The sequence below is a fragment of the Psammomys obesus genome, unplaced genomic scaffold (assembly GCF_907164565.1).
Source record: "Psammomys obesus unplaced genomic scaffold, mPsaObe1.curated_primary_1811, whole genome shotgun sequence".
Classification (NCBI taxonomy): domain Eukaryota; kingdom Metazoa; phylum Chordata; class Mammalia; order Rodentia; family Muridae; genus Psammomys; species Psammomys obesus.
The window spans coordinates 8,073,116-8,099,528 of record NW_026592548.1 but is presented as its reverse complement, the minus strand read 5'-3'; the positions used below and the strand labels follow the sequence as shown (position 1 = coordinate 8,099,528).

The window sequence follows — 26,413 nt, the reverse complement described above, 5'->3', positions numbered from 1 at the left end:
CAGGCTTGATTCCACTCTGACACTGCTCTCTCTTTTAAATCAGCCCACCTTTGACATACTTCTTTCTTGATTGTGGAGGACTGGCTAGAACAGACAAGAAACCCGCCATTTGTAAAAGTTATCTCAAACTAATGACAGAATTGTGGCACAAGAGCAGGTATGTACTTAACACAGTTATGTTTAAAATTCAATTTTAAAAGTATGGAAGAAGTGCAGACCTGTTTGGAGGGTGAAAAAGATTGTGGAAAGGAGATTTGCATTGGGTCATTTGACACTGAAATGCAGATGAAGGAGCTGTTGGCATTATCAGTGCCAACTAGTTGTACAGAAGCTGTGGATGCCTGTTAGGGGTTGCAGTGCAACAAAGCCTTCCTAGGCTGGCAGCAGAGGCCTAGCTTCTGCCTGTGCTCATGTCTAAGCACACTGGTAATGACCTGGCTAGGTTAGTTTTGTTTTACAAAACTGTTCACGAAGTTGCATTTTTGAAAAATACTGTGCAGCATGAGAGTAGTAAAATTATAATAAAATAAAATAAAAATAAAAATAAATTAAAACTACAAAAATATCTATTTAAATTGTTTCTTTTTCAGGCCAGGATCTGTTGTGCCTGCTAATCTGTTTCAAGGAATTAAAACTGTAAATCCAACTTTTCGAGGCTATTCTCAGCAGGTTAGCTATTCTTATCAAAAGTTGTTTTTTTTTTTTTTTTTTTTTTTTACCTTAGATTTATTTATTTATTTTATTTGTCTGACTCTTCTGCCTTTGTGTATGTATGTGTGCCATGTGTGCCTGGTGCCGTGGACCAGAAGAGGGCATCAGACCTAGGAACTGAAGTTACTGCGACTGAGCCATACCATGTGGGTGCTGGAATCAACCCTAGTCATTTGTCAGAACAAGTACTCTCCACTGTTGAGTTGTCTCTGCAGCCTCCACTTCAGTCAGTAGAAAATGTCATCAGACCTTTGTATTGCCCAGTTTGCCTTTCTGATCAGTGTTCTTTTGTGTTTTTAGTGCTTGGAGTTTTGAGACAGGGTCTCTTGTAGCTCTGGCTGGTCTTGACCTCTCTGTAGATGGCCTGAAGTTCCTGGTGCTCCTCCCTCCAGCTCTCACACGCTGGGACTACACAGGTGCCCAGCACCCCTGCCTGTCTATTTATTGCTGCTTTTCTGTGGATGCAGTGAACGAGTGCAGTGTTTGGAGGGAGCCAGGCACATGTCCTGCCACTGCACCGAACCTTGTAACTGTGCGTGCTTTCTCAGTGTCATAGGGCAGCTTCAGCTCTTTCAGTTTTCTACAGTGCCTTGAGTATTTATTGCTGGTCCTTAGACAGTTCTCATTTCTCAAACTAAGGAACTTTTTCCATATAAATTTCCGGGTCTCCAGAGATTGTAATTTAGAGCTGTAGGTTGGAGCTCAGGAATTTGTAATTTTAATTTAGCATTATTTGTGTGAGGAGGGATGGTAAATGGTATGCACACTGTACTGTATAAGGGTCAGAGAAGAACTTTGTAAAGTGGGTTGTCTTTCCACAGCAGGCTCTAGGGATTGAACTTGGCTCCTCTGGCTTGCATGGCAAATACTCTTACTGAGCCATCTTTGCAGCCTGCTCAGGAATTTTTATTATCAAATAAGTTCTTGAGGTGGATCAAGATTTTTCTTTAAGATACAGCCCATGGATAGGAAAAGTGCTATCTTAAACCCAAGTCACATAGTGTTTTATTTTAGGGCATATTTCTGAATTCTGATTGTCACACAAGGAAAATCCTTATCTTGTGTCCATCCAGTTTCATTACAAAGCATTGCTCTGTTTGGAAGGTATTGGTGCCGCAGTGTGGACTATACGTGCTCATTGTGATACTCTACACAGATCATTTATTCATGCCTCCTAGGTTCCTACGGGTGTTTGCTCTAGACTGCTGATATGCTTTTATTGATGTGCTAGGATGCCCAGGAATTCCTTCGCTGCCTAATGGATCTGCTTCATGAAGAGTTAAAGGAGCAGGTCCTGGAAATAGAGGAAGATCCTCACACACTAACTTCTGAAGAGTCTGTGGAAGACGAAAAGAGCCAGTCAGATGTGGATTTTCAGTCCTGCGAGTCTTGTAGCAGCAGTGAGAAAGCAGAAAATGAGAGCGGCTCCAAGGGCTTTCCTGAAGACAGTAATGAGACCACAATGCTTATTCAGGATGAGGATGACTTAGAGATGGCCAAAGACTGGCAGAAAGAGAAGATGTGCAATAAAATCAATAAAGCAAATTCCGATGTAGAACTGGATAAAGACAGAGACACTGTATGTGAAACAGTTGACCTGAACAGCCAGGAGACCGTCAAAGTGCAAATCCATGGCAGAGCCTCAGGTGACTATTTAATATTTGATTGTGAGGTGATAGTATGTTATGGCAGACAAGTATTGCTTAACTAATTGTTACTTTTGGAAGGGCTTATTTGTTTGTTTATTTATCTATTTTATTTTGAGGCAGTATGTACCCATGTGTACCCATGGCTGGCCTGGAACTTACTGTGCAGAACAGGCTATTCACAAACACATCTGCCTGCCCCTGCCCCTGAGTGCTGAGAGTAAAGGCGTGTGCTACCACACCTGGCTTACTTCTTGGACTTTTAATTAATGGACTTGACGTTTTTGTTTGCTTGTTTTGGTTTTTCTTTATAGAGTTTTTGTCTGTAGCCTTGGCTATCCTGGATAGACTTGCAGTTTAATGCTGTCTCCTTGAAGTGTTGAGTTAAAATCATAAAATTATGAAACTAAAAGTAAGATAGTTTTGTAGATCATTTACTTAGGATTTAATTTGTTTTTTAAACAATAGCTCATCAGGATTCATTTATTTTTACAAAGTAGTCTAGAAAATTAGTCTCAGCCTGGTGTGGTGGCACATGCCTTTAATCCCAGCACTCAGAGAGGCAGGCAGATTGCTGTGAGTTCAAGGCCAGCCTGGTCCACAAGTCCAGGACAGCCAAGGCTACATGGAGAAACTCTGTCTCAAATAAACCTCTTCCTTCCACCATCACCACCCCCCATCAAAAAAGAAACAAAATTAGTCTCCTTGGAATTTTCCTCTTTCAAGGAAATTCTGTTGAGATCCTGAGAAAATCAACCCAAATTTTCTTTTTTTTTTTTAAATTTTTTAATTTAATTTTATTTTTTTCTTATCAGTTACATTTTATTAACTCTGTATCCCAGCCATATCCCGCTCCCTCATTCCCTCCCAATCCCACCCTCCCCCCCTCATCTCCACTGTGCCCCTTTCCAAGTCCACTGATAGGGGGGATCTCCTCCCCATTCATCCGATCCTGTCAACCCAAATTTTCTAATCATGCATGTTATTACATTCAGTGGTTCTCTGTAGACTTAGCTAATATGTAAATGAGCTTTGTTGGGATTACAGAATAGTATTGGACAGTGTGTTGAGAAAGTCCAAATACCTGAATTTGAAAAGCATGAGTCAAATTGCTTTACATACTATATTTATCTCTTTAAGAGCTAACATTTTTTAAGAGCTATTTGTTATGTATACAGTATTCTGCCTGCATGTATGCCTGCATGCCAGAAGAGGGGATTAGATAACATTACAGATGCTTGTGAGCTACCATATGGATGATGGGAATTGAACTCAGGTCCTCTGGAAGAGCAGACAGTGCTCTTCACCTCTAAGTCATCTCTCCAGCCCCCAAGCTAACTTGGTGTGCTGTTGATTCTATAAAATTAGATGATTAGAAAATCAGATTAGGTAACTCAGTGGCCAAGGAATAACAGACAGTTTGTCTCTGACTACTGAAGAGAACTGTAGCAGTTCAAGTGTTTTGAGTGATCACACTTCTTTCCTGAAGAGAGTATCTTAGTTTGGGAGGACTGGAGGCTTACCTTTGAAGACTGCTTGTGCCTCTCTTTAAAGACTCACTGTGGGGAGATGTTCTTTAGTCAGTAAATGCCTGACTGAAGTCAGTAAAAGTCTAGTTCTGATAACCAGACTTCCTTGTGGAAAGCCAAAGGAAGCATGAGTCAGGGACACACTGGTCCTTTTTCACTTGCTCGTGTATATATAAATATATACTAACTGAATAATGAACAAAAGAAGTCTGAGCATTTTATGTTTTAAATCCTGAGTGAAAAGCCATAACCAAGATCATGTAGTGCTCAAAACCTAAAATATTTACTGTCATCCCACAGGACATGCTTACCAGCACAATGAAAAAAAGTTAAATTTAACAAAGTGAGTGGGGCTAGCAGTTAAAGCCTGTATTGCATTTACAGAGGAACAACTTTGGTTCCCAGCACCCGTGTTGGGTGGCTCACAACTGTCGATATGTCCAGCTCTCCTGACCTCCAATGGCATCTACACTAACCTGTATATACTCACAGACACACACACACATAATTGGAGAAAACGTCTTACAGACATGTAGAAGCAGGCATGGTGGTGCATGCCGTTAGTCCATCTCTTGGGAAGTGAAGGCTGACGGACAAGGTGACAGATGGCACCCTTGGCTCTGTAGTTTGAGGTGAGGCTGAGCTAGATGAGACCGTGTGTCAAGAAAACAAACTATTTTTTTTATAACTTGTAGGTAGATTTTTAGAAGTACTAAATTTGGGAAATGACATCATCTTTGGCTTTGTATTACCACTACTACTTCCTGAGCTGGCTGTAGCAGTGATATGTTATAGACACTAACTGAGTTCCTAAGTTTGGAAATTATTATTATTTTGCTTAGCAAGCACTTTGTCAAATATTTCACTTGGCATTTGTTAACAATTAAGGAATCTTTATGTTAATTAACATTACTGGAGTTATAATTTTATAACTCCACGTGGAGTATAACTGAACGGGGAGTATAATTTTACTTATTAGTTTCATTGATAAATTTAATTGAAGGTAATAATAAAAATTTAAATATTACAGACTATATCACTGATGTCCATTTGAATGACCTATCTACACCACAGATCCCTCCATCAAATGAAAGTGTTAATCCACGTCTGTCAGCAAGCCCTCCTAAGTCAGGCAGTCTGTGGCCAGGATTGACACCTCCAAACAAAAAAGGTAAAAGAATCTCCTCACTCAGGTCCTCATCTTGACTCTTAACTTAAAGTGCTGATACTGAAAACTCTCAGGAAATATGTTGTCTCTTAAAATTGAGAGAACTGTACAGCCACAAGTAGAAACTTTTGTCTGTGGTTTTCTAACTTTAAAATAATATTGTATGTGTATGAGTATCTTGCCAGCATGGGTGCGTGTATGCATCACATGTGTTCCTGGTGCACGCAGAGTTTAGAAGAGGGCCTCAGATTACCTGGAACTGAAGCAGGTGGTTGGGAGCCAATATCTGGGCACTGGGAAGCAAAGCTGGAAGAGCAGCAAGTATGAGCCTTAACTGCTGAGCCTTTCCGGCCATTTTAATTCACTTTTTAGGAGTTCTGAGCCTTTTAATGTTTTCTGTCCTCCAGTTCCATTATCAGACTTTCATGCTCCTCCTAAAGCCTGCCACGCTGATGCTTTCTTCCTGATGCACCTCTGAGGCCTGCCACTCTCAATGTTTTCCTTTTCCTCAGAGTGTTTTGTAAATGATGCCACACAGTGCACAGGCTTAGGAAGCAGCTTCTTCATTGTAGCATGTGTTTAAGAACTGGCTGCATTACTACATGTCTGGATACTTTGTTTCTTTTCCTTACCAAATTGTTTCAACTGTGTCACCAAACCACGGTTAAGTGGTTAAAATCACTCATCAAGTTTTAAAAATCACTTATCAAGGGATTTCTGAGTTGTTTACAGTTTTTGGCAGTTATGAGTAATGCTGCTACAAACATTTATGTACAGTTTTTGTATGATATTAATTTTTTCTTTGATCAGAAATAATATCCTTGAATTGTATATCCTGGGTTTTATGTTTGTTTTGTGCTCAAAGCTATACAAAACTGCCTGTCTTACACAGTGCCTGTACCATCTGATTGCCACCAGCTTTATATCAGAATGTTAGCATTAGGAAATGTAGAACTATAAAACCTAGAGAGGGCTGCATGCCTTTAATTCCAGCACTCAGAGGAAGGTGGTTGGTCTGTGTGGAGCTGAGTCCAAGGACAGTATGGTCTAAATAGGGGGTTCTAGGCCAGTCAGCTGCCTAATAAGAACCTGTCTGAAACACACAAGTGAACAAAGAAACATAGCTGAAGGCCTTAAGACTACAGACATGAAAGCGTGGGCCAGAGAGGTGGGTCAGGGCATAGCAGTGCTTGCCATGTCAGTTTGACAACCCCAAACCCACAGTAAAGGAGAAAGCAAAGAGCTGACTTCACCGAGTTGTCTCTGACCTTCATACTTCATGCATGTATACTTCTCACTCTCACACACAACAAAGACACCAACCATAAATGAAGTAAGAAGTTTTAGCAAAGGATCTTGTTAAGATTAAAAAAAAAAGGGGGGGGGGGTAAGCCTGGGGAGGAGTATTTGTAGGTTGACGGAGCAGAGCCCTTTATTCACACAGAGCCCTGGTGCGGAACAGGCAAGTGCAGCGGGAATGGTAATGTGTGGCTTGGGCCTCCTCCATCCTCACACCCTTACCCTGCCTCCCACTGCAGCTCCTTCCTTGGACTGGAACATAAATATCCCAGTGACGGCGCTAACTGCTCATTTTGCTAGGGAACAAATGGCTAGGGTGTTATGCTGTTAATATTATTATTAATTTTAGATTGTTTTCATATTCCCTTATGTATATTTTATATGATCAAGAATCATAAATAATTTAAAGCCAGATTAGGCCTTATTTGATTTTTGATTGGCTTTTCTGTTAAAGTAATGATTTTTTTTTAAAAAAGATTATTTTTACTTTTATTCACTTATAAGTATGATTCTGTATGTATATGCCACCTGTATTTGGGTACTCATGAAAGCCAGAAGAGGATCTAGGATGGCTCGGTGCTAGAGTTACGGGCAGTTTTGAGATTTTTATGTAAGTGTTGGTCCTGGAAGAGCAGCAAGTGAGCCATCTCTCTAGCCCTAATGTCATGTTCTGAATGGCATTTTGAATTCTTTTCTGTAGTACAGTAATTAAAGTTTTTTGTTATATTTATTGATTTATGTGTTTGTGAACATGTGTATGTGTGTGGGTGCACATGCCACAGTGTACTTGTAGAGGTCAGAGGACAACGTGTTGGTTTTCTCCCTCTACTTGGTGGGTGTTGGGGATCTAACTCAGGTCTGAGGCTGGAAGGAAGCACTTATGCCTGCTGAGCATCTTGCACGCTCAGTATAGTAATTTTATTGTTAGGAGATTCTAAAGAGGTGGTGGCTCAGTGGGTAAGATTGTGCTGAGTTCAGAGCCTAGCACTTACTCTGAGTCGCTTTCAGCTGCTTCTGACTGCAGGTCCAGGGAGTCCAGTCCCTCTTGGCTTCCTGGGCATCCACACGCATGTGCAACAGACACAAACATATACATAGTAATAAATAAATAAATCCCCAAAAGGAAATGGTTCTAGAGAAGTCCAGGCATGGATTTGTATCTCCCACAATGCATCCCTCTTTTAATCTAGATTCATAGGGGGACATTGGGAATTCAGAGTCAGTCTCAGATTCATCGTGAATTTGAGGCCAGTCTGAACCACATGTGATCCTGTCTCAAAAAACAAAATTCCAAAACAATTCAAGAATATCTTACAGAAAAATATTCAAGGGACTAACTTGATTCTTTCTAATGTTGCTTTTGAATCCTAGCTCAGTCTGCATCTCCAAAGAGAAAAAAGCAGCATAAGAAATACAGAAGTGTCATTTCTGACATATTTGATGGAACAATCATTAGTTCTGTACAGTGTCTGACGTGTGACAGGGTGAGTATGAGGGAACCATAACACACAGAAAATTTCTGTCGTGTTATGTTTTAAAACCTGAAAAGTTACAAAGAATTAAATTTCTTATGCTGTAGCAGACCATGCACACATTTCTTGTGCTTATATTGGTTGTACACTGATTCTTAGGTGTAGTGTAAAAGTACAGCACACGTGCTTTGTAAAGGTTCCTGGGTTCTTTGCCTGTTTTGATTACATATGAAGCTAAGATGTTGCTTGGCAGCAAGAACTGTTAAGTGCTTATTCTCCCAAGGCTGGTGAAATTAGGTAGGCCCAGAAATGTGTGTCCACAAGCAAAAAGCAGGAAGTGTTTTTCTTACATTTGGCTTTGCAGGTAGCTTGTAAATGACAGGTGCTTCAGTAATAATGCCAAATTCATAAACAAAAGCAAGGAAAAAACTGACACAACACCTTCTCTCACACGTGAAATTATTGTGAGGGTTTGACTGACACCTGGTCCTTCAGAATTTCTTATGTTTCACACTAGTGCAGTAATGAATATAGTTAATGAATGTGGCCTCATGTCTTAAACAAGAAGAGAAGTAAGCTTTCAGTTATTGTATTATGTTCAGTCAATGTCAGGCATTCAGTAGGGTCATTTTCATAGATGGCATATTAGCCAGAAATGTTTTTACCTGTATTGTGTGGATAGTGCTGCATTTAAAGACAGACTGCATGTGGCTGTCATGTAGTGTGATGCTTTCAGTGAAGGCATTGTAGTCATCTTGTGTGGTATTCGCTGCATGGTCATCTGAAGCAGTGTATCTCCTATGATGCGCCCCTGTTGCTAAATGTGGTAGCTGTCAGATTCCATTTACTCCTTAGCCGCCTTTAAACAGCCTGCAGTTTCCTGTACTTGGGAGGCTGAAGGGAGAGGACTCGAGCCCCAGAGTTTGAGAACAGCCTGGATGGTATCATATAAGACTGAATCCCTCCAGTCCCTCCAGAAAGAGTGTGAACATCAGTCTCCGGTGGCAGGTTGGCTGCAATTATTGTGGTTTTTAACACTGTCACATCCCTGAGCCATAGTAATACAGCAGCTTGAGTGAAGATTGCATTTGGAACAGCACCTGGTACACAGCAAACCTGGCTCTTTTATACTGTGGTACTCTAAAAGCAGCTTACTTGTTTCTATGTGCTTATTATAATGATTTGCTTTCATCTTTGGAAGAAATCTAGTCTTGTAAATAGCTGTGCCGGACTCTTTCCATCCTGTTAAAACTGAACACTTGCAGGTATCTGTGACCCTCGAGACCTTTCAGGATCTGTCCTTGCCAATTCCCGGCAAGGAAGACCTGGCTAAGCTGCACTCCTCCAGTCACCCAACTATAGTCAAAGCAGGGTCGTGTGGTGAAGCGTATGCGCCGCAGGGGTGGATAGCGTTCTTCATGGAGTACGTGAAGAGGTGCGTGTTTATTTGCTTTGCTTTGACTGATTGTTGACACTGTTGCTTCTGCTATACTAGCAGAACACTTCCTGTTTCTTCTGTCAATGATGTTTCAGGTTTGTTGTCTCCTGTGTCCCTAGCTGGTTTTGGGGTCCAGTAGTAACCTTGCAAGATTGTCTTGCTGCCTTCTTCGCCAGAGATGAGCTTAAAGGTAAGACATGTGACTGTATTTATGAGTGACTTTCGAAGGTGAATCTAACGCTGAACTTTTGGACAGCCTAAATAGTACTTGCTTGTATTTGCAAGGTGGAGGTACCTTCGATGGCAGCTGAAATATGATTAGAAAAACCCTGTCCTGAAGAAAGTTATATATATTCTATAATACAGAATGCACACTTTGAAGTTCTGTGATTTGGAGAAGGGAGAGCTCAGTGAAGATAATGGGTGTAAGATTCATCTTGAATTGTCTGTACATCTGCACCTTCATTGAAAGTCTACACTTTTCTTGTGTGCCCAGCATCATGCTTGGGTGTGTGACAGGGTATAGGAAATTCCGCTAGTGAGAAACAGTGACTCTTTCTTGAGTTAGTCCATCAGACTAAAAGGAGAGGTGAGGGTGGTGACCATAGGGAGGTAAATGAGAGCTGTTCCCTGTCCTGTGCTGTGACGTTGGCACTGGGCATCCTGCAATTGCAGAAGCATTTGCTGCCGATTAGCAGAGTGACTAGATGTGTTCTCTTTGCAGGTGACAATATGTACAGTTGTGAAAAATGCAAAAAGTAAGTAATACTGACATTGCTTTCAGTTATGTATTTTATGTTTTTCTTGGTTATCTGAACTGGAATATTCCTGATGTTTTTATTGATAAATTGACACATTGATAATTTTTTTTATTGATCAAGGTTTTTATTGATAATTTTAATTTATATTTGAGACAAGGTCTTGTGTCAGGGGCACACTTTGATGCTATGCCTGGAAATTTTTAAGCTAGGAAGCCTTCCTCCAATGAGAAGAAAGAGAGTGGTTATTTTGTAAAACATGTTTAGGGTAAATCTTTAGTATCTTGATGTATGAAGTATGTGAAACAAAGTGACTCTTTTTTTCATTGCCATGGTAACCAGTCACAGATGGGTGCGGCATTCAGAGAGGTTGCCCCACATTCACAGCAATTGCAGAGCAGGATGGCTAAGCTTCATTTTGCTCGTGTTTATTTCCAGCTCTCTTTTTCTGTCTTGTAATAATTTTGACTTTTAAAAACCTCTTTTTGGCTGGGTGTGGTCCCTCAGGCCTTTAATCCCAGAACTCTGGAGACGGAGGCAGTTGGCACTTGGCCTTGAGTTTGAGGCCTTCATGCTCTACAAAGCAAGTTCCAGGACAGCCAGCTCTACAAAGAGATACTTTGTGTCTCAAAGTGAACAAACAAACAAACAAACAAAAAAAACAAAACCAAAAACCAGACCAAAACCAAAACCAAAAACTTGTGGGATTAGGTGTGATGGCACACAACTTTTAATCCCACCACAGAAACCTGCCAACTTGATTTAGACAGTGGGTCCTAGGCCAGCTAAAAGTCAGAAACTACGGCAAGCAAACAAACAATAAAAACACCTCTTGGTGATGTCAGAAAAATTGAGTAGAGATTTGATAAAAGCAAGTATTTTTGATGTAGAAGGAATTGGAAAAATTTTTCTGAATCTTTGTAATAGAAAATGAACTCCTAAGAAAAGCTCAAATCTTTATTTTTAAAATTCTTTTAATTTTATTATATGTGTGTGAGTACTTTGCCTGCAGTATGTATATACAGCATGAGTATGCCCAGTGCCGATGGAGGACAGAAGAGAAGGCATCAGATATCTGAAACTAGAATTATAGATGGTTGTGAGCCACTGTGTAGATGCTGTGAACTAAACCCAGGTCCTCTATCTACACGAGCAGCAAGTACTCTTAATGGCTGAGCCAGCTCTCCAGTCCCTAAGGCTGGAGACTTTCAGCTATGCCAATAACAACAAAGAAATCATAACCTTTAGCTGTTGGCCCTTTCTGAGATAAAATGGAGTGGAATCACTTCTAGTCAATAAGTATAAAAATAAACAAGTAAATACATCTTACTCATGTGGAAAGATCTTTTTTTTTTTTTGAATTTTATTTTTTTCTTATCAGTTACATTTTATTAACTCTGTATCCCAGCCGTGTCCCGATCCCTCATTCCCTCCCAGTCCCTCCCTCCCTCCCTAATTTCCACCGTGCCCCTTGCCAAGTCCACTGATGGGGGGACCTCCTCCCCATTCATCTGATCCTTTTTATCAGGTATCTTCAGGACTGGCTTCAAAGCTCTCCTCTGTGGCCTAACAGGACTGCTCCTCCCTTGGGGCGTGGGGAGGCCAAAGAGCCAGTCATTTAGTTCCTGTTAGAAATAGTCCTTGTTCCCCTCACTATGGGAAACCATTTGGTTACTGAGCTACCATAGGCTACATCTGAGCAGAGGTTCTAGGTTACATTCATACATGGTCCTTGGGGAAAGATCTTTTTCTCAGTTTGTCTGGAACCCCTGGCTGACAGCTAACTAGTCTGAGTCTGAGGACTATCTCTGTGAAGCCAGACATGTCATGTAGAAGAAAACATTGATAAGAGGAAGGAGCCAGTGTTCACGTAGGTCCCAAGTGGAGTGCTGTCAAGTATACATTAATGTTGATTATTTATAATAATCACTCTTTAGCTCAAAAATTTCCCCAGAATTTAAGAGTAACAGTTTTTAGGCTGGGTGTGATATTTATATACTATGTCATGGGCCAGATGTGGTGGATCACTTTTAACCCCAATTCTTATAAAACAGAAGCAGGTGGATCTCTGAGTTTGAGGCCAGCCTGGTTTACATGCAGGGATCAAAGGCATGCACCACCACAGCCTGTTAATGCTACTTTTTAAAAACCAGGATCTCCTGTATCCCAGGCCTGCCTTGAGCTGTTACGTAGCTGAGGATGATCTTGACATTCTGATTTTCTGGCTTCACCTCCTAAGAACTACGACTATAGGCTTGTGCTACCATGCTTGACCTATCTATCTAGGGTAGAGCCCAAAGTATGCAAGGACTTTACATAGCTGGTCCCTAACTGTTTTAATCAAAGCATTGTGCAATGATTTAACTTTTCATTAATGCTATCTTGGTATAAGTTACTTTTTATAAAGGCTGTTTTATTGTTAGAGTATGTAGTGTATAAATCCCTGCTTGAACTGGGGAGGCAGAGGCAGGCAGATCTTTAGGAGTTCAAGACCAGCCTGGTCTATGCAGTGAGTCCAGGACAGCCAGGACTACACAAAGAAACCCTGTCTTGAAAAGTAAAACAAAACAAACAAAAATTAGCTTTGAATAAGTGTGTCATTGTCTAAACTTTTACAAATGCAGATATTAACTGAATTTGCATAGTACACAATCCAACTCTTCAAGATCAGTAGTTCAATTACGTAACATAATTCAGAGATGTTACTCTGATACTGTTTTCTTGACATTTTTTGAAAGTTTTTGTTATTGAATTAAATATAATTAAGTGTTTTGTGATTTATTCGTTTTTCTTTTATCCTTAGGTTGAGGAATGGAGTAAAGTTTTGTAAAGTACAGAAGTTTCCTGAGGTATGACTTCATTGTCGCCAGTTTATAAAATGTGGTGATGCGTTCATGTTACATGCTCTAAGTCAACTCAGCATGGTTGAAGCATGAACCTGTCGTGCATATCCCTTTGGGCTTATTTTAGGAGGTGGGATTGAATTTGTAAACCTCATGCAACAGTGTATTGTTGAACATGTCATCAGACATTGCAGGCTCTTGAAGTCTGAAGGTTACAGCTTCAAGACCAGTGGCACTGAGCTATGGGAGAGCCAGGCGCACTCTGCCACATTTTAAATATGCCTGGAATCAGGTTAGAATTCAGGTTGCTATTTAACATTCCCACCTAAATAACAAATTTCATAGACTCTTTTATTCAGAATATAAAATGAACTGGGTGTGGTGGCTACGCAAATCTCTATGAGTTTCAGGCCAGCTAGGTATACATAGTGAGACCTTGTCTCATAAGAATGGAAAAACCAAACCAAAACCAAAAGCCAAAACCCAAAACCTGAAGTGCACTATTTTAAAATAAAACATTTAAATTACTATACTTTCATTTGATTGAATGCCTCATTTGCTGGTTTACAGAATAAAGCTTTAATGTACTTTTTTTAACCACCTGCAATCTTTTTTTGATGATTAATTTGGATATTGAATTACATGTTTTTTAGATTTTGTGTATCCACCTTAAAAGATTTCGGCACGAACTGATGTTTTCCACCAAAATCAGCACCCACGTTTCCTTCCCCCTGGAAGGCCTGGACCTGCAGCCATTCCTCGCAAAGGACAGCCCAGCTCAGATTGTGACGTACGATCTCCTGTCAGTCATTTGCCATCATGGGACTGCAAGCAGTAAGTACACAGCTTGACATCTGCTTTTGGTTGAAAAAACATGGATCCAAGTTGATTGCTTAAATAAGCCCCACTTAAACAGATTTTACTGCTTATTATTAGAAAAACGACAGACAACACAAAGCAATAATAAACATTTAGGAAAATAGCTGGGTGTGGCAGCACATGCCTGTCACTGCAGTTCTCAGGGGCCTGAGGCAGGAGGATTAGGATTCCAAGACCCAAAAAAAAAAAAAAAAAAAAAAAAAAAAAATGCCAGCTAGCCAAAATAGGTACCATGAATACAGATTAGCTGTCCAACTTGCTCTTCCTGACACACACTGAATGCTCCCAAGTCGAGGGAGCCTGGGTAGCAGAGACTGTCACAGTTTTAAGATAATAAAGATGTTAATTGCCTTAATTGTATAGCTATATATATGGATTATGATCTTCTACACCATAAATTTGTATAGTTAGTAAATGCTAGAGGAAGTATTTCAGATGTTAAAATTTAAGACATTAAATATTTTTGCCTAGATTATTTGGAGTAACAGAAATAGTTACAAGGGCAAATGGTAACAACTTTAACAAGGTGGGTTTTGTACAAGTTTTTCCAGGGCTGCATGGTGTAAGGTGGCTGTGGTGAAACATGCTTACATTCTCAGCTCTTGGGATGCTGAGATGGGAAGATTGTCAGTTCAAGACCAGCCTGGGATACAATAGTGAGATCTTATCTCAAAACAGAAATAAACGATGACGATTCTTTTGCTTCCTGTCCTGTGGTGGCCGTGCTGAGAGTGTAGACTGAAGCCGTGAGATCACAGATGCTTGCTGGGTTCTCAGTGGCTTGTGTAGGTCTGACAGGTAGCACTGTAATAGGCTCTTTTCCCACAATCCAGGTGGGCACTACATCGCCTACTGCCGGAACAACTTGAATAACCTGTGGTATGAGTTCGATGACCAGAGCGTCACTGAAGTGTCAGAGTCCACAGTACAGAATGCAGAGGCCTACGTCCTCTTTTACAGGTGATGGGGCTGTCAGGCCACGTGGGGAGCATCTGTTCATAGGGAGGGCTACTGCCGAGACTGTTGGGTTCATGAGTGAAGGTTGGAAATGCTGTACTCACAAGTAAGATAAGCTGTCTACAGAATGACACTTTGTTCAGAAAATCAACAATTTATAGACAGGCAAAGGAATGATTTTCCTTTAGATTGCTTTTGTTTGTTTTTAAGTACTTGTTTTTTAAAGTTTCATGTGTGGAGGTATCTTGCAAGTGTGTATGTATGTCTGTACACCATGTGTGCCTAGTGCCAGAGGAGGTCAGAAAAGGGTACCAGGTCCCCTGGAACCGGTGTATGGATAGCTGGGAGCCACCATGTTGGTTCTGGGAATCTAACCCAGATTCTCTGCATGAACTATCTCTCCATCCCCTCATTTCTTTCTTTAGTGATTATTTATGTGTGTATGCACACGTGAGCCTTCCTGTGTGCACCAAAGTTCATCTATTCAAAGAACAGTTTCTGGGAGGTAGTTCTTTCCTTCTACCATGAGGCTTTGGGAATTGAACTGAGGCCCTCCAGTTTGCTGGAAGCACCCTTACTTACCTGCTGACCTTTTCACTGTCCTGGGATTGGTGTTGATTTATAAAACAAAGGTAGAGTTGGGATTACCAAATTTCTTCCCTAAAATATCTAACAGTAAAGAAGGTTTTACTGTAAAAATCTCTGCTACTTTTCAAGTATCTTAGAAAATGCTAGATACTTAAACAGGAACCAAGAATGTAACTTAGCAACTTGATCTTACAAACAGTGAATGCTTACATTTTTCAGTGGTTACATGGATACCTCCACTTAAGATACAGCATTACCCCAGGGTAATTTATAGTGTAGTAAGCTGGGGGACAAAAGAATATTTCTTTAAAATTCCTTAGGGCTGATAAGATCCATAGTAATAGTGTGCATATTAAATGTAGTAATAAAGAGTCGTGTTGTTTGTTTAATATAGTAAAATGTGTATTAAATTTAATGAACCATTGTCCTCAATTAGGAAGAGCAGTGAAGAGGCACAAAAGGAGAGGCGAAGAATATCAAATTTGTTGAACATAATGGAACCAAGCCTCCTTCAGTTCTATATATCACGACAGTGGCTGAATAAATTTAAGACCTTTGCTGAACCTGGCCCTATTTCAAATAATGACTTTCTCTGTATTCATGGAGGTAAGGAATGCTGTTATGTAAAGTAGTGGTAGATAGTTGCTGTAAAATAATTTGCAAATTAGTAAAGAGCCAAGAATTTCCTATCTTATTCACTGCCCATCCCCATCTGGAGTCCTTTTGGTTTCAGAAACTGGCCCTGAGTGAAACCTAGTGCTAGAGCCTAAGAATATCAAAGACTGTTTCAGTGAGAGGTTTAATTTCATGTAGAGGCAGGTACATGGATGGCTAATTACAGTCGAGTGAGCTTTCTGCATAGTTTTTTCTGGTGAGGGCCGTTCCTGTGCAGTGAGTTTAGCTGGAACCTATATTTGTAGTTTTTACCTCTCTGTCTCTCATGAATAGTTGGCTTTAAAAAAAAAAAAAGATTTATTTATTTATTAAGTATACAATGTTCTATCTGCATGTATACCTGCATGCCAGAAGAGGGCACACGATCTCACTATAGATAGCTTTGAGCCACCATCTTGTTGCTGGGACCTGAACTTATGACCTCTGGAAGTTACCAGTGCTCTTAACCTCTGAGATATCTCTCCAGCCCAAACAGTTGGAAGCATATTTGGGATTTGTTAAATATAATTTATGCCTCTGTGATTGATGGGCTATTATTGTCTGTTCCTGCAGTAATAAATAAGACCTTTGTGTGGGCACTTTGACTGTTACGATTGTAGATTTGCTATTGTTAATTATTTTTATAATGAAACTATTGGGCATAGGAATACCCTGTGTTGTATGTAGAAATTCAAAGTTAGGTATTTCTGAGTCTTCTGAGTCAGTTAGTGATTGATCGCATGTTTAGTTTGCACAGGGTCCTAGATTCAAACCGTAGTGCTACCAAACAAACAAATACTCCTGAATGTGTACTTCAAGATGTCTGCTCATCTGTAGGAAGCACAGTCAACAAAAATGCTTTTAACTTACGTTTTCTTAAAGGTAGATTTTAGAACAGTGGTTGAAAGCTAGGTATATGGCATACTCCTGTAACTCAAGTATTTGAGAGTCTGAAGCAGGAAAATTGCTGTGAGTTGGAGGCCAGCCTGAGCTACAGAGTAAGACTGTCTCTCAAAAACAAAACAAAGAAAGAGAAAGCATTGGCCATTTATCATTAGAAGTGACTTTATGTATGGGAGAGTGCTTGCCTAAATCAAGCAAGCTCTTAGTTTAATTTTTAGCACTATAAAAGTTAGCCTTTGAAAGTTAAATAAAGAAATTAAAAAGTAAAAAAAAGTGGACTTGTTAAATATGTTTTTTTAGGTGTTCCTCCAAGAAAAGCTAGTTACATTGAAGACTTAGCACTGATGCTGCCTCAGAACATCTGGGATAACCTCTACAGCAGGTTTGTTTTTGAAATCCAACAATATAGAATCATACAAGAGATTGAAAGTAGCTACAGAAGGGTTATATCATAAATACTCAGTGTGTTATTTGATGCCTGTGAAAAATATTCTTTTTCTTTAATTCATGCTACCTAACTGAGTAGGTAGACTCAGTTAGTGAGGCCTAGTGTAAATAATGGGAATTTTTATGATTATCTGTGGGATATACTGAGGTATAGAACTTTATGTACCCTATATAAAGGATGTTACATCTCCCTAATAATATTTAATTTTACATAATTGTATACTATTAAAATTGGATGTTCTTACTCCCAATTTCTAAATCATTTTACAGTGTTGTTTCCCTACTAAGCATTTTAAATACTAAAAATGCACTAAGTGATTTTTACTTGAACATGGAATGTCTTCATTTGATTAAAATTTGATTGGGACTGTGTTTGTATAAGTGAGACTATTTTGTGCTAATTTATTAACCCCTTTCACTTTGTTGTCATTTCTAATACTGTAGCAGAAGGAAAGTTGTAGCTATAAGGGAAAAAGGAGGTTAGGGGGCACATTGATAACGCTGCTGCCCCTAGTAAACATGAAATTCAGTTCGTACATGACGTTTTGGTATAATACTTTGATAATTCTCCTATAAGATTTATTCTTTAAATATTTATTATATTTTAAAAATTATTTTGTGTATGTGTGTATTTGTGCTATGGACCATAGATGGAGGTTAGAGGACAAGTTGAGGGAAACAGTTCTTTGATTCCATCACATGGATCCAACCTCAGAACTTATTTTAAGATCCCCTGAGCCATCTTGCCAACCCCAGGACTTATTAGTAACTAGGAGTTTAAACATTGATTAAAAATGGGCCTTCTCTGCAGTTGTGACTTCTGTTCTGACTTCATGCTTAGGTATGGAGGAGGACCTGCTGTCAATCATCTGTACATTTGTCACACTTGCCAAATCGAGGCAGAGAAGATTGAAAAACGAAGAAAGACTGAATTGGAAATTTTTATTCGGGTAAAAGTAGTAATGCTTTCAGATTGTAAATGGCGTAAGATAAATATGTCAATCTGGCAGTTAGTGAAATGAGGGAACTGCAGTGGATGTCAGGGCTTGGCCTCCACAGCCATGATCGACCCCTCTCCCTGTGGGTGCTTTTCTGGTTTCTGTGGATTTGCCATGGCAAGAAGTGTTTATCCCCAAACTGTGTTTTCTCCGCAGTTATGAGTAGTCTGTTCACGCTGCAGCTGCTTCTGGCTGTTGATTATTAAACATCCTGCAACGTCATTCTCAAAGGGTCTGAGCACTCAGTGCTCTTAACTGTTAGATCTCTGTAACGTTAAGTTTTAACATCTGGTTAAAGGTAATAGAAATACCGAATAGTGTCTCTAGGCAATTGAGTGTCAGATCCGAAAAGGATTTTCCATGTTGTGTTTTGTGAATTGGCTTTAATGACAAATGTGACCTTGAATAGAATCAATGCATAGGATTTTGGGGTAAAATCATACTGAGTTTTTTGTGTAGAACCTAAATCCAGTCAGTGTCCCTTTCAAGACACAGGGAGGGAGAAGATACACACAGAAGAGAATGCTATCATAAGATAGAGGTGTAGATTGCAGTGACACAGCCCCAGGCAACCCCTAGAGCGGGTAAGAAGTAGAATCCCTCCAGACCTCAGGGAGTGGTTTCCCCAGTACTTTGATTTTTGATTGTCTCTACAAGTGTGAGAAAGCAAATTTCCCTTTTCAGTTACCAAGTTTGTGCTCATTTATCAAATACAATAGGTATAATCTCCAATGTTTTTTTGATTGTTTTTGTTTTCAGAGACAGGGTTTCTCTGTGTAGCCCTGGCTGTCCTGGAACTTACTCTGTAGAGCAGGCTGGTCTTGAACTCAGAGATCCACCTGCCTCTGCCTCCCAAGTGTTGGGATTAAAGGTGTGCACCACCACCAGCACTAAGGACTTTATTTTTAAGAAATTGTTTGCAAAGCTGTGTTCCAGGGGTGTTTTTTTTAGGTGGGGTTGGAGTGCTGGGGTTTGACCTTAGGGCCCTACACATGTAAAGTCCATGTCCTGCCACTGAACTTTAGCCTTAGCCCCTTAAACTTGTTATTTTGAGGACTTCACTGTGTCAAGGATGGTGGGTTTTATGTATACTGTTGCCTAATTAGACTCCTGAACTCTCCTTACAGTCAGGAGCTGCTACACATCCAGTTTCTCTTTATTTTGAATCGTGGTCTACATAGCAAGTTCACGTAAGGCCTGTCTTAAGCTAGGCAGTTATGGTACATACCTTTAATACTAGCACTTGGGAGGCAGAAGGGCTGATAGATCAGTCCTATAAAGGGTATTGTCTATGGTAAAATTACTGTAAAAACAATTTTTGCACACATGCATGTGTGTTTTGTGTGTGTATGTGTGTGACGCTGGGAATCAGACTTAGGATGCTATGCATGGTAGACAGTGCTGTTCTCTTGTTCTGAACAATATGTAAACGAAGAGGCCCTCTGCAGCCCGTCAAAAATTTTAAAGTTATGTTTACAGTTATATTTTAAAGGCGTGATTCCCTTTTCCCTCCTTTCATTTCTCTAATCTGAACACTTGAGGCCAACCTCAGTTATCTAGGAAGACTCAAAACACAGCACAGGCAGCCTGGTGTGGAGTACTCCTGTGGTTGAGGCAGGATGACTAGGGATTCAACATCATCTTCAGCCATGTACTACATGTTTGAGGCCATTCTGAGCTATACAAGCCGCTGTCTCCTATCTCATCCCCAACAAAAGGTCAAGGATTACTAATCTTGTGCATCAGTGTGAAGCACCCTGCCCTATTGCATTTGACATATATGACCTCTCTTGGGCTGGTAGCACCCAGTGCCAGCAGCTTTCCTGGCAAACATCCCACATTTCTTATATATCCTGGGATCCCAAGTGCAGCTTAGATTTTTTTGGGCCTCCTTATGTGGAATATGACCTACCATACATTTGCCTTCCCTCCTTGGCTTACTGTAAGGAGGGACACAAGCCTGATACAAGCTTCCATGCATCCTGTAATAGTTTACACAATGCAAAAGCAGCATCATGTTGATGATACCAAGTTCTGCCAGCCTAACGTGTAGCCTGTGGGGGCATTTCACACCCAAATCATAAACAGCCTGGTTACAAATAAGTGACCTCAATGGCCTGGAAACTAAGTGGAGTTTCTGGAAACTCCAGAAAGCAGATAGGATCAGTTTGAAGAAGCAAACTAAAAGCCTGAGGAAATGAAGTGAGCACAGGAGCTTGGGGTTTAGAAATGACTTGACACTCCACATGTGTGGAAGACAACTTGTGGAAGTTGGTTCTCACATTCCACTGTATGGGTCATAGGGATCCAAGTTGGGTTGGCAAGCACCTTTATTCATCTTGTTGGCCTGCCATGATTTCTTTCTAATCTAGTTGGGGTCTCTGATCTTTTGATCTTCCTGCATTTATCTCCCTGCCCCTGGCCCCAAAGTGCTGGGATTATACATCACCATGCAGCTCCTGATTTCTTTAGAACCATCGTACATAGACCTAGAATTTTTCATATCCTGTTTATAGTTCCTACATAAGTAGTTTCTGAGTGTCCAGGAAGACTCTCACCCAAAGTGCTCACATTTAATAAATATGAAAGGCTTAAAAGCAGCTGGGCATGATGGAACATGCCTGTAATCCTAGCCTTTGGGAGGTGAACGCAGGAATATCGAATTTGAGGTCACTTGGGCCTTAAATAAAGCCGTAGAAAAGAAAAATGTTGAACAGCAGTCAGAAAGCTTGAGTGTAGTGTGAGGAGTTGAAGCAGTCCTGATAGGGTCTGTTGAGGTGGCGTAAAAAAAGAGGTTGCATGATGTGTGGGTGGACAGTCACAAAGAGCAGTAAAAAGGGGGGTGTGTGTGAGAGAGAGAGAGAGAGAGAGAGAGTGAGTGAGTGAGGGGAGTGGGAGAGAATTATTGTAGAAGCCCAGGAATCACGAATATAATCAGGGTGGTTTCTGGGAATAACTAAAAGGTCACTGTGATCACAGATGAAAGAGAAGGATGAAGTGAGATGGGGGACTTCTGCACCAGCAGTGAGAGCCTCTAGAACTAGGTAGTAGCTCAGACGGTACACTGCTTACTTAGCATGCACAAGGTCATGGGTTCAGTCTCTAGGACTGCATAAAACAGGGCATGGTGGTACATGTGCAGAATCCCAGCACTTGGGTTGTGGGATGATCAGAAGTTTAAGGACATTTTTGGCTACTTTCACATCAAACTGTCTTTGAAAAAAATCTTTGGCACTGGCTCAATGGAGAAGTACTTATCCAGCAAACAGAAAGCAGCTGGGGAGAGTATAACTAACCTTTGAGGATGACCCCCCCCCCCTTTTTTTTTGTAATTTCATACATGAATGCAATTTTAGATCATACCCATCCCTTCCCACTTTCTCTCCAACCCCGTCCTGACTTCCTTCTCTCAAGGCTACAGGGTATTGATTAAAGATTAAAGGTTTAAAGAAATGGGGCTGTTTCTATGGTTCTGTATGTAAAGGCACTCACACCCACACTCAGGCCCAGCAGGCTGACCTGACTCTAAATTTGGTCGGTCTGTCCTGATCTAGCATATGTCACAGGCATATGAACAAGAAACACTACTGTAATTAGATAAATCTCAAATACCTTTCATTCTTCTGAGGCCTAATTACTTGCACCTCTTTGTCATAATAGTGCTTCTAACCATTTGATTATTTTTTCCCCCTCTGTGTAACAGCCCTAGCTATCCTGGACTTGCTTTGTAGACCAGGCTTACCTGCATCTGCCTCCCAAGTGCTGGGATTAAAGGCATATGCCACCACACCCAGCCTACTTTTATTTTTAATTTGGCTATGGTAGAAGATTTTTAATAAACCTATGAAGTGGCTGGGCGGTGGTGGTACAAACCATTAATCCCAGCACTCAGAAGGCAGACAGGTGGATCTGAGTTCAAGGCCAGCCTGGTTTACAGGACAGCCAGAGCTATAGAGAAACTGTGTCTCAAAACAAAACAATAACTAGAGAAACAAACCCATGAAGTATTTATTGAATACTCTGCCTCAACCACCTCTTATCCTGTTCTTTTATACTGCTCTTTATTATGTGTTGGTTATTTTTTTGAGATATAACCTAAGATCATTGATAGATGCCAGTATGTATCGTAGAACCAAGATAAGCTTAGTGCTACCTCATGTGTGTATGAGAAATAATCACCTTACATGCTGAAGAAGAATGTTACAAGTTCTAGACACTAGGTGAATGACTTTTCTCTCTCTAGCTCAACCGAGCATTTCAAGAGGAGGACTCTCCAGCTACTTTTTATTGTATCAGTATGCAGTGGTTTAGAGAATGGGAGAGTTTTGTAAAGGGTAAGGATGGAGGTAAGTGGTTAACTGAAAGTTTCTTAGCCAATTTTTTATTATTATTAATTTTATGAATGTTGGAGATTATGCCAGTGAACAAGAAAAGACCTGGGCCCTCAGGGAACTTATGCTCTAGTTTATAGCCTTATTGCTATAAACTTATAATTATGATTCATGGCAAGAATAAAAATAAAAGAATAAAATTAGCCCTTAATTTTAATAACAAGTGCTAGAGAGATGACTTAGCAGTTAGGAGCACTTCTTGTTCTTCTAGAGGACCTGAGGTCAGCTCTCAGCATCCACACCAGACAACCAGTACAACCACCTTTACCTCTAGCTCAGGGGAATCAGATACTCTCTCCAGTCTCCACTGGCGCTGTCATACACATACCATACACACAGATAAATAAAAAAAAAATAATAAGTTTAATCTTAATGCTGAAAGGTGGATTTCTGTGAGTTCAAGGCCAGCCTGGTCTATATAACATAACAGAGACATTGTCTCCAAAAGACCAGTAAGTAAATAAATACAACAGGATGGTGGTAAACTATAGTTTATCTAATACAACGTGGACATTTTAAAATAATTACATATAACAATTTGAATGGAAGGCCTGATGGTACATACCTTTAATTCTAGCACTGGAGAGTCAGAGGAGCAGAGCTCTGTGCATTCAATGCCAGCTTCTTCTACATAGCCAATTTCAGGCCAGCCAAGGCTCTATAGTGAGAACCTATTTTAATACTACTATTGCTGTCAATAATAATATTAAAAATAAGGTGTTCTTGATGTGTTGATTGCAAAGGAAGTATGTATTGTTTGAATCCCCTTTTTTTCCTAAGCCAGCATATGAAATGATGAACTTAATTGTGGTATTTTCAAATATATATGGTATTATACTTTGTTTTCATTAGTCCTCCCCTTCTGCCCTCAACTATTTTATTTAAACAATGTATTATGCAAAACAAAAGACCAACCAGATATTAAAACCGTATGCCTATTTTTCTGTAAGATTTTAGTAGTTTTTCACCTCATGCCTGTTGGGAGCTTTTGAGAATGGAAAAGTAGTGTACTTTGATGTTCAAGGAAAAAGGCCTTTTCGCCAAAAGAGCAATATATCTTTTTTAAAAATTTTTAATTATACTTTATTTACTTTGTATACCCCCTTTAGTTCCCTCCCTCCTCCCCTCCCAACCCCTCCCTTCCTCCCCCTTCTCCACACACTCCCCTCCCCAAGTCCACTGGTAGGGGAGGGTTTCTTTTTCTTCCTTCTGATCCTAGTCTGTTAGGTCTCATCAGGAGGCAATATATCTTAATATCTTATTTTTTAATGATTTTGTTTAAATAACAAATTTGGAACTGATTTTTACTTAAACTTATAAAGGGATTCTTTTGTAGCATTAAAAAATATTTTGATCTGTAGTTCCCAAATGAACAGTTAAGAAGTTGTTTATCTATTAGACTTTGGTGCTGAGCAACCTGTCACCTTTTTTGGTCGTTTTTGGTCAAATTAAACCCCTAAACCTAAGAGGATAGTATGAATTGCTGGTATCTGGTTAAAAGATTACTAACTTGATTATGTTCATAGTTCTCAATTAGTTTAGGCATAAAATTATATAGTTCTTTGTTGCATTTCTTTGGAATTGTGCATTTTATAATTCTTTTATCCTTTTGACTTAGATCCTCCAGGTCCTATTGACAACACTAAAATTGCAGTCACTAAATGTGGCAACGTCATGCTCAAGCAAGGTAAGCTTATTTCATAAACTCATACAATTTATTTGTTTTCTGAGACAGGGTATCATATACTCCAGGCTGGCCTTGAATGTAGCTGAGAATAGCTTTACCTTGTGACTTTCCCTCCCAAGTGCTGGGATTATAAGCATGTACCATCACGCTTTAATTAATATTGAAACTTTTATGTTAATGATTTCTCACTGATAAAAATATAACGAGCCATTTTGTACCTTTTTTTTAATTAACATAGCTCAGGAATGTTCAAGCTTACATTAAAACAAAGGATAGAGAGCAGTGTGTATTTCTCATTTGTGGGAAGATTTTAGGGTTGTTGGAAGGATCTTGGAAAACAGATCTCTAGAAATTTAGAAACAGACTACATATTATAACTTACTGCACACAAGATTATAATCTGAAGGTTTCAGAAGTTCTAATCATCCCTAGAGGGTTTACACTGTTGGGTATGCTGTAAAAGCTAGGCAATATAAAGGTTCATGTTTGTAAACATCATTCTTTCTGCATACACACAATTTTAGGAGCAGACTCTGGTCAAATTTCAGAAGAAACATGGAATTTCCTGCAGTCTATATATGGTGGAGGGCCAGAAGTTATCCTCCGACCTCCAGTTGTCCATGTTGACCCTGATGCACTTCAAGCAGAGGAAAAGATTGAAGTAGAAACCCGCTCTTTGTAGTTTGAGGGTCCAGAGCTTTAATGAGAACTCATCCTCACTTGATGCACACATTCAAAGCATTCCTTAACGCATGTTTATTTTCTTGATTTTTGTCTTTTATCACATGTATTCCTTTGTACTGGGCATTATGGAAGGGTATGTTAAATGTGTAATATAAGTTGGTATATTTAATGCTAAACCTATTATCTTTCAGTGTACTGTTTTGAAAGAAAAGGGAGAGTTGGTTCTCTACAGGCAGATCTGGCATACCCTGTCTCGCTGTAAATACTTCGAGTTTGAAAACTTTTTCATTATCCCAAGTCGTCATAACTGGCCAATCTTTTCAGTTCTCAAAAACCTAATTTAATTGTATACTTTGACATGGCTGAAGGAGCCTATTTTAAATTGAGTAGTGGTCAGAACATTTGTTAATTTCCTAAAGCTCAGGAAACACTAGGGTGTTATTTCCTTTGCACTGCAGCGTATAAAATTGCATATTAAAATTTACAAAATGTCTTTTTTTAATGTAACAGGGTGTATTTAGTTTGAGTGGAATTTGTTACCAGATGTTAGTAAATTATTGCCGCTTATAATGTAAAATGTTAAACTTTAGTTCTATAGACCTGAATGGTATTCATTAATGTCAGTAACTAAAAACTATAGTTTTAGGCCACTTTTTACTTTGAGAGCATGAAGTTTGGAATGTGTCAAACGAGATTGTTGATAAAGCTGAAACCACCTGCAAAATGATTTTTTTTTAACAAAATCCATAAAGTCTTTTTTGAATAATAAGAGTATGTACTGCTGTTTGCTTGATTATGTGATGTCAAAAGCTTAACTATATTCCAAGGACAAACACGCAGGTGACACTGAGGGTGTGGAACAGCATTCATGGTGGCTTCGCAATGTTGTTAAAACTAATTCAATAAAAATAACTCTAAAATGTGTAAACTGAATGTTGTTTATTTGATAGACTTTAAAAGCAAAGGGCATAAAGTTTGTTAATATTGATGCCTTTCATTATATCTTATTTAAAGCATAAAGCTAAGAAGTTCTTTGCTGTAGTGAAGTTCATTAAACCATTTCAGGGTGAGCAGCATGGTGTGCTGGCATCTGTATCCCAGCACCCAGCAGGCTCAGGCTGAAGGAATCCGAAATGAGGCCACTGTGGGCAATGAAACAAGACTGTCTCAGAACAGCAGCAAACCAGGACTCAGTGCTTTGGGGGTCAATTGAGTATTTTTTTTTTTCTTTCACCCTCTCTCTTTCAGTTCAGGCTGGCCTCAAACTTGCTTCGTAGTCTGTAATTCCAGCACTGTGAGGCAGAGGCAGGAGATGAAGACTTCCAGGCTGTGTGTAGAATGAGTTGTAGATCAGCCTGGAC

The 26,413-nt window shown here is 39.7% G+C and overlaps 1 protein-coding gene across 2 annotated transcripts in view; it reads left to right on the top strand.

Moving 5' to 3' along the window:
- Positions 1–25,980, top strand: part of Usp33 (ubiquitin specific peptidase 33) — a 45,401-nt gene extending 19,421 nt beyond the window's left edge. Inside the window, exons 8-24 of one of the 2 annotated variants that reach the window (XM_055614301.1) lie at positions 44–157; positions 591–669; positions 1,943–2,357; positions 4,917–5,057; positions 7,725–7,837; positions 9,091–9,260; positions 9,383–9,453; positions 9,988–10,021; positions 12,825–12,870; positions 13,518–13,698; positions 14,577–14,703; positions 15,725–15,894; positions 17,146–17,227; positions 18,134–18,242; positions 22,534–22,636; positions 24,300–24,368; positions 24,893–25,980. In XM_055614301.1, coding sequence (XP_055470276.1) covers positions 44–157; positions 591–669; positions 1,943–2,357; positions 4,917–5,057; positions 7,725–7,837; positions 9,091–9,260; positions 9,383–9,453; positions 9,988–10,021; positions 12,825–12,870; positions 13,518–13,698; positions 14,577–14,703; positions 15,725–15,894; positions 17,146–17,227; positions 18,134–18,242; positions 22,534–22,636; positions 24,300–24,368; positions 24,893–25,050 — 2,182 coding nt within the window. In that variant the 3' untranslated portion in view covers positions 25,051–25,980. Of the gene's footprint in view, positions 1–43; positions 158–590; positions 670–1,942; positions 2,358–4,916; positions 5,058–7,724; positions 7,838–9,090; positions 9,261–9,358; positions 9,454–9,987; positions 10,022–12,824; positions 12,871–13,517; positions 13,699–14,576; positions 14,704–15,724; positions 15,895–17,145; positions 17,228–18,133; positions 18,243–22,533; positions 22,637–24,299; positions 24,369–24,892 lie in introns of both variants that reach the window. The other variant, XM_055614300.1, reaches the window with a different exon arrangement.
- The last annotated feature ends 433 nt before the right edge of the window (positions 25,981–26,413 follow it).